At 63.4% G+C, this 8,247-nt stretch overlaps 1 protein-coding gene across 2 annotated transcripts in view; it reads left to right on the forward strand.

Moving 5' to 3' along the window:
- The window catches only part of ADGRD1 (adhesion G protein-coupled receptor D1), a 123,067-nt gene that overhangs the window by 104,150 nt on the left and 10,670 nt on the right, over nt 1-8,247 (forward strand). For both annotated transcript variants that reach the window (XM_040444124.1, XM_040444125.1), the window contains 2 exons: nt 215-281; nt 1,693-1,759. In XM_040444124.1, coding sequence (XP_040300058.1) covers nt 215-281; nt 1,693-1,759 — 134 coding nt within the window. The remainder of the gene's footprint in view (nt 1-214; nt 282-1,692; nt 1,760-8,247) is intronic.

An 8,247-nucleotide genomic window follows, 5' to 3' on the forward strand; every position in this document is an offset into this window, starting at 1 on the left:
TTGGATTCGTAAGGGATGTGATTCAGAGTTCATGTGTACGCGTGTGTGCACCTGAGTGTGAGTTGGCCCTTGGCTTAGACTGAGGCTCCCGGAGGCCGGGGCAGCGCCGTTTCTGAGCACGTAGCTCTCGCTCCTTGCATGCACCGGGCGTAGACGAATGAGGGACTGGCTGAATAAAGGAGGCCGAAACATTTCCTGCGCTCGTTTTCCACAGGTTTTCCTCTCGTCATTTGCATCATTTCCATATCGTTTGCCATGAACAGTTATGGAACAAATAACAAGTAAGTGACGGGGTTGGGGGGGTGGCTCCTGGCGTGTGGCAGGGCTTTCACAGGAAAGGCCCCTGTGTGAGGCCCCAGGCCGTGGCTCTGTACGGGGCTGGCCTCCCCAGGCCCTGAAGTAAGGGCGACCCCAGCTGCGCCCCCCGCATTGTCCTCCTCCCCCCACCCCCCAGCAGAGGCTCGATGGCGGGGCGGGGCTCACCGGCTTTCCTGAGAGGACAGGGACGCATAGAGCTCTGCAAGGACACGTGGGGAGGTGCTCTGTTTGCAGTCGCCCCTGTCCCGTCCCGGGCGGCCAGGCACGTTGCAGGGGGCCGCTCAGGCTTGCTGTGCATTTCGCGGAAATGCTGCCTCCACACAGCAGGTGTGAACGAGCACTCACAGGGGCCGTGTCCTGTCTCAGGGAACCCCTGTGTCCTGGAACGGGGGCAGAGGCTCCTGGGAGTGGGCGTGGGTCACCTGACCCCTCTGGGCCTCAGTTTCTCATCTGGGTGTGGGAGTCATCGTGGCTCCTCCTGTGAGGGTGTCAGGGGATGCACACCTGGGGTTTGGTGTGCTGGGGGCCCCCCGTGCCACTCAGTGAGCGGGATGGAGGGAGTGAACGAGGCCGCCTGCGGGGACATCCACACCGGGTGGGGTGAGGACCGTGCCGTGCACGTGCCTGACCCTGGCCAGTGGGCAGGGCCCCCAGGGCTGTCCCCAGATCTGGGAGTGGACTCTCCCGGGGAACCCCAGGCTCTTGGCCATCCCAATGCTCCGGAAAGAAACGAAGTTACGGGGAGGCTATTACTTGCCTGAGTTCCTGGAGTCCCACCTTGGAAGCCTGGAGGGATCCCCCATCCTGGCACTGGACGCTGCATCCCACATGAAGCTTCTCTAGAAATGCGAGCACTTGCTGGGATCCCCGGGGACCTTTTCTCTCAGGGGTGCTGCAGGGAGGTGTGACCTACCCTTAGCTAGGAGCAGAGGGGAATGGTCAGGACCGTGTCACCTCATGACTCCTCAACGCTCTGATCGCTTGCAGAAGGCACAAATTAGGTCAGTATTTGAAATGCTCTCAGCCCTTGCTGAAGGTCAGTTTGTTTATTTTTCATAGCAAAGTTAAAACTTACTTTGGTTTTTGGCCGGACTCTGCAGAGGTGGTGATTTTTCCTACTGAGAGGCCCGTAAAAGCCGCCTTTTCCCTGAGGTGGTCTGCACACCTGGAACGTTCGCCCCGAGAATGAGAGGCACGAGGTCATCATGGGTAGCACGCAGAGACATCAGCTGGGGTTAACTGTTACCCTGGCTGCTCAGATTGACCCCTGAGCGGAAAAACGTCCTGCCTTAGCAGCTGCCCCCGGTGGAGGTGCCCGGTGCCCCGGGGCACAGGAACAGTGGTGTGGGGGTAACGCTCTGCTTCCGTCCACAGCTGCTGGCTCTCCATCACGAGCGGCGCCGTCTGGGCCTTCGTGGCCCCTGCCCTGTCCATCATTGTGGTAAGTCCCGCCGCTGGGTGTGAGGGCCCCTGTCTGCAACCTGTCGCAGCCCCCGGCCGTGCAGCCCGGGACCCCTGTCCGCAGATGGCTGGCCGGGAGGCGCAGGTGCGCGCAGCCTGCCAGGGTCGGTGTGCACCGCGGGGTCTTTCCCTGAGGGTCCTCGCCCACGCCCTGTCCTCGTGGCCCCAGCAGGGACCTTAGTGTGCGCCTCGGGAGCGCAGGATCATGGGGGACAGAGAACGCGACCCGAGGGGCCGGTGATGTCGCAGGCAGGCGCGCTGGCCGCTCTGCCTGGCCCGGGCTCAAGGGAGGCTGCCGCACGCACGGGTGCTCTCACCTCTGGCCAGGTGGCTCCATCCTCAGGCGGGATGCCCTGAGGTCCTGGGACTTCACGGAATTACAAAAACAGCTTTTGTGTTTCTTGCTATCGTTCTTCCTACATTTCCCACAAAAGTCTCTGGCACTTCTGATGCATCTGGCTCGGACTGTTGCAGATCATGGGCCCCTCGCTGTGCCTGGGGAGGGAGTTCTCTAACTGGCCAGTCCCCACAGGGGCTAGAAGATAGAGTATTCTGATTGGCCAGTCCCCACTGGGGCTAGAGGAGTAGAGTGTGCTCTGACTGGCAGGCCTGGGTCACCTCTCTAACCCTGGGGGTGGAGCTGGGTTTCAACCTTCCCCGGAAGCACGCAGACTCCGGGTGGGGGAGGAAGTGCCCCGAGAAAGTCCGGTGCGGTTCCCAGAGGAGGGGCAGCGCACGCGTGGGATGGGACCCTTCGGTGTGGGGATGTCCCGGGTGCCCCTGCACCCCGCAGGTGTGCGGCCCCATCTGGTCGGGGCCCCGCTTCTTCCCGACTGGGGGATGCCAGGGGTGGCATTGGCCAGTCTTGGCTAAGTCCCCGTGGTTCCTCAAAGGAGGGTTCCGGAGTGCCCCCGCACGTGGTTTCCCACAAAGTTAGGGTTAGTAGTAGGGGTGCAGGCGGACGGAGCGTCTTTCCCTTCAGGTGTCACCAGGCTTTTACGTCACGTCTCTCTTGCCCCTGAAGTAGCTGTCTGGCAGATGCCACTTCCTGCTTCGTGGAGGGCAAGCCAGGGTACTGGCGTGGGTGGGGTGAGCGGCGTGACAAGTCCTGGCCCCAGAGGGCATCGGTGTTGGTGGGTGTCGTCATCATCATCGTCCTCCTCCCTCTTCCCCGTGGTCCTCCCCTCCTCCCCCCTCTCCTTGGTCCTCCCCTCCGCCCTCCTCCCCTTGGTCCTCCCCCTCTCTTCCCTCTGCCCTCCCCTCCTCCCCTTGTTTCTTCTCTCTCTCTTCTCCCCATGGTCCTCCCCTCGCCCTCTTTCTCCTCCTCCTCTTTTTCCTGCCCTCCCCCTTCTCCCCAGAGACACAAAGCAGGTTGAACCCCCATAAGTAGAAAAGGCTCAGCCATGGGCAGTGCAGGGGGTCAGGTGCCCAGTGATGTCAGCCGGAGCCTGCTGCTCGCTCCGGGGTCCGTTGCCTTGGCGCAGGCTGCACCTGAGGCAGGCTTTCCCTGGCGGAGACAGGCAGAGTCAGCTCCGCGCGCGTCCCGCAGGTCTGTGATGGGGCGGAGGGGGGAGAAGCTGTTCCCAGTGGTCCCAGGAAGTCCCGGGACACGCTCTGATTGGCTGCTAGGGGTCACGTGTCTGTCCCAGAGCCAGTCACTGAGGAGGCGGATGATCGGCCAGGCCAGTGTCACCTGACCGCTCGGGGGGCCAGAGCTGGGGGTTCCCCAGAAAGCCACGGGGGCGGGGGCTGTGTCTGGCACCCTGGCCACTACCTGGGTGTGTGTCTGGTGCGAGGCCTGCTTGGGGACGGGCGTCTCTGTCTCTGCCGCCCCATCTGGGTGTCGGCCCACGGGGGCAGGGCGCTGATGTCAGGAAGGGGTGGTCCGCGGGGGCCTCCCCACATCCTTGCTGCCCACCCCGCGCTAACCCAGTGTGTCATCTCCACGGCCCCACGTGGGACCCCAGATGCACACTCCACACGCCCCCCGGGCCAAGAACCTGGGACACGTTTTGCCCGTGCACCTTCGCCCCGGGGCCCCAGGCTGTGTGCTGGCTCACGCTTGTACTCTCCCCACTGGGACCCTAGGACACTCTGCAGAGCACCCCCACCCAGGGCCCCAGGACATGCTCTCTGTGTGCACCCCCCACAGGGACCCCAGGACACGCTCTCCACGGGCACCCCTTCTGCTGGGCCCCCAGGATGTGTTCTCCACACACCCCAGGGTGGTCACGAGGCCGTGGTGCTGCCTGTGAGCTGCTGCCTTTGAAGGGTGTGGAGTCCTGCCTTGGCTGGGGGGGGGGGGGATGCCTCCCGGGCTCCTGTCCCTCATTGTCCTCGTTCATTGCTTCCCCATCTGTCATCCCAGCCGACCGTCTGAGGACAGGTCACCCCTGCGGGCAGTCAGCGGGGCCTGCTCCCCCCTGCACCCCTGCACGGGGCAGGGGTCCCCTGAATCCCCCGCCCTCTCCCCAGCGGCTCCTCTTAGAGCTCGGCTGGCCTCGTCCCGGGCTCCTGGGCACCAACGAGGCCGTGGGCCCCGGTGGGTGATTGGACGTGAACGTGAGGGAAGAGGCCGGCGAACGTTCTGCAGACGCCGCTCGGAAGCGGGGCTGCGCCTTCTCGGCGGAGGCTTTTCAGAGGGACGAGATGAGGGACGCCATCGTGGCGTCACTGATGTCCGGGGTGAGAAGGACAGCGGGTGGTGCTGGCCCCACACACGAGCCGTGTCCTTGCGCAGGATCAATTTGGCTGTGTCTCCTGCCAGGTGACACGTGCTTGGGGTCAGCCCGGCGATGGGGGTGATTTCCTTCCCTTGTGCAGCCCTGAGAGTCTCCGAGGTCCTCCCTGGCCACGGGGCCTGAGCCTCTGTGCTAGAGGAGAGGCAGCAGAGGCCCCGGCTGTGGCCTGCGCGCTGAGCTGTGTGGGCCCAGCAGGGCTCTGCGGGGAGGGCTGGGTGATGGGGCGGTGGGGGCCCCTGCCGGGGTGATGCCTCTGCGGCCCTGGCCGCGTTCCGGGGGCTGGCCTGGACCCGGCTCCTGCTCTCTGGCCGTGGGCACGTTTGGCCTGTGGGGGCAGGGGCTCGGAGGGCGGGAGGGGAGTGAGGCCAGGTGTTTACCCGCAGGCTCCTTTTTTAAAAATGTTTGTTTATTTTTAAGAGAGAGAACAAGTGTGAGCAGGGGAGGGGCAGAGAGAGGGGGACAGAGGATCCGAAGCAGGCTGTGCGCTCACAGCAGAGTCCCACGCGGGGCTCAAACTCGTGCACCGTGAAATCACGACCTGACCTGAAGTTGGACACTCGACCGACGGAGCCCACCGGGCACCCTGCCCTCAGGCTCCTTGTGCAGGACTGTGGGCGGCCAGGGCTGCCCCATCCTCCATAGGCCATGTCCTGGCCACAGCCCCTGGCCACGGCCTCGTCCACAGCCCTGGCGCTCCTTGGGTCACTCCGCAAGTGCAGAGACCCAACGGTCTCTGCTCCTTGGGTGCTGACCCACATGTGAACGCCCATCCCCATCCCCTCGGCCCTTCTGTGTCCAGGAGGGGTGGTCCTCCCCGGGGGTGCCTGTCCCCGCCACTGCCCTGCAGCTCCGCCCACCAGCCCACAGATCTGTCCCGTGGAAGTTGTCGGAACGGAGGTACCAGGCACGTGCTGGCTGCCGTCTCCCCAGAATCCTCCAGGCACACGCCTAGGCTGACCTTTCCCCAGGGGAACGACAAGGGTGTGGGGGGCGCAGGGTCAGGGAGACCACGTGGGAAGATGTTGCTGAGACCCCAGCATGTAGGGGTGAAGACCCTGCCTCAGGCAGGGCCTGGGAAGAAGAGAGGGGTAGGTTTGAGGCCCATTCTGGGGAGTCCGGGACGACAAGGAGGCGGACAGATTGTTCCGGTGCCGAGCGTGGGCTGACGGAGACCACGAAGGCTCGTGTTCTTCACAGGGCTTGCGGGGACAGGCTCTGAGGGGCGAGCGTGCCCACAGAAACGCCCTGTGTGGCCCACCCCTTGAGTTGGCCTGACGGTTTCGTTGTTGTCGTATTTAAATTTGAATTCAGGGCTCCCATCAAATGGCTGGGTCCGTGGTGAGACCAGAGTAACTCAGTAACGTCGCCCCACACCGGTGTTCTGGGGCCGACAGTGAACCCGCTGGCGGGCAGGGCGGGCAGGACCCCGGTGCAGCTCCCCCCACTGCCGGCTCAGAGCCCCGTCCCGGTGATCCCTGGCCCCCACGGCCCGGCCGCCGCCCTGGGAGGCTGAGCCACCGTCTGGGGACGGACCGTGGGCAGAAGAGCTTCCTCGGGGGAGAGGAGCTCAGAGGAGCCCGACCCGGCGCAGAACCCAGCAGGGCGGGGTGTGCACGTCCAGGGCGGATCTCACACCTGCTCTGTACAGAAAGTCTCCTTCCAGGAGGGGCCGAGAGGTCAGGAAGGGGCGGGGTTGGGGATCAGACCGCCCCTCCTTTCATTAACAGGGAGCTCAGAGGTGGCCCATGTTCCCCTGTTAACTGATTTTACTTTAGCTGCAGGAGGTGATGTGTCCATGTGTGATGGAGCCTTCAAATCCAGGGGCTGTCCCCTGTTTCCGATGCTATCCCTTGTCCCAGGGGCTGTCCCCGAACCCTAGGGTTGTCCCCGGGGGCTGTCCCTTGTTCCCAGGGCTGTGTGAGGCTCGGCTGCAGTCACTTTACCAGAGTAAATCACTTTAGGGGATTACAGGGGCTTCAGTCGGATCCTGTGTTCTCTCTCTCGCTCTGTGGGGTCCGGGAGGACAATTCACCTGCTCAGCGCAAAGGTGGAAACAGGCTCAAAACAGACTCCAGGCCCCTTGGTAACTGAGCCCCCCTGGTCAGAGCATGGACATGGCGGGGGGGGGGGGTTTGAAGGAACGTTAATGACAAGGGTGAAGAAGGAAGTAGCTGAACGTGTGAGCACCACGTGCCCTGTTCTGTGTCCGCACTGACCTCCACCCTGCAGACCTGAAGGCCCAGGCGGGAGTGGCCCCCCCTCCCAGATGTTTCCGGCTGATCTGAGTTTTAACGTGACTTTGGTCAGTGACAGCTGGGGACTCGGAGGAGCGCCCACCACGGCATGGGGTCCAGTACCGGGTGCCAGCATCCCTGGTCCCCAGGCTGGCTGGAGCCACCGTTACCATTCCTGAGGGGGCGTTAGCTCCTGGCCCCGTCCAGTCCCCCCTCTGGATGTCAGCCATAAACCCTCGGGGGCAGCAGTCCTCAAACTTGTCACATGATGGAATTATTGGTTCCCACCTGAGCCCCACCTTTTGGCTTTACTGGACCTGGCCCTTTCCCAGCTCGCAGGCGATCCCACTGGGGAGGCGGCTTGAGGACCGCGGTGCTCGGGGGGTACATAGGAGAACCCTGGGGCCAGGCGGGAGGAGGCGCGAGCTGAGAAGGGGTTCGGTGATTTCATAGCCAAGCGCAGGGGTCCACTGACCGTGGCCAGTGTGGCCCACTGTCCACTCTTACGGACTGTTTTGTGGGTACGCGGCCACTGCCGTGTACTTATAAGCGTCTGTGGTGGTTTTTGTGCTACAGCAGCTGAGTTGTGTACAGGGACCGTCTGGCTCACAAAGCTGAACATCCTGTTTGGCCCGTCATAGAAAAAGCACGTGGACGGACTTAGGGCCAGGGGCTGCAGCGGGGGGTCCTGCCCACTCTGTCGGGCCTCACACTGGCCTGGCTCTTGGGGGTGCCTCTTATCCCCTCAGAGGACCCCTGCTTGTGTGCCGGGAGTCGTGTCCCCATTTTCCCAGATGCCGTCCGCCTCCCTTCCCAACCCTGCCCGTGTGGGGCGTGCAGTGCTCTCTGGGTGCACACTCACGTGAGTACATGCTCAAGAAAGAGGTCTGGCTGGGGCCGGGCGCCGGTCTGGGGAGGATGGTCCGTGCCGTTCTGGTGATGTTGGCCCCAGCGGGACTTTGGGGGACAGTGAAGGGTCACCGGGGCCTGCTGGGCCTCGAGCTGGGGAGGAAAGGGCAGAAGTGAGCCCCTTGCAGTAACAGCCCGCCAGGTCACTGCACAAACGTCCTGATGAGGAAGCGATGTGGATGCCACTCCCTGAATGACTCCAGTTAGGTTCTGTGCAGGCTCACAGGGTCAGCAGGCTTTGCAGAAGCTGTCGACCCCCGACGGCAGGGACCCCGGGGGTGACAGGGTCACCTTCGCCTGCATCCCCCAGGGGCTTCTTCAGTGCAGGCTCCATGGGGCAAGGGCCTCCAGTTTTGGGGAGAATCTCGGGAGTTCTGGGACTTCCTCCTCTGAGAAGCCAGGGTGGTCCTGTCTACGTAGAGGCACAGATATAGAGGGCGACAGCGACAGTCACAGATGCCCAGAAGCAGAGGTCCACAGGGACAAAGGTCGATGCACACAGTGGTGTCTTCTGTATGTTTACATGTGATGGTTTCCCCGTGAGTCGTGGTGTATGTCCCGACAGTGTCTCACAAGGCCAAGGA

The sequence above is a fragment of the Herpailurus yagouaroundi genome, unplaced genomic scaffold (assembly GCF_014898765.1).
Source record: "Herpailurus yagouaroundi ecotype Mexico unplaced genomic scaffold, PumYag 191, whole genome shotgun sequence".
Classification (NCBI taxonomy): Eukaryota; Metazoa; Chordata; class Mammalia; order Carnivora; family Felidae; genus Herpailurus; species Herpailurus yagouaroundi.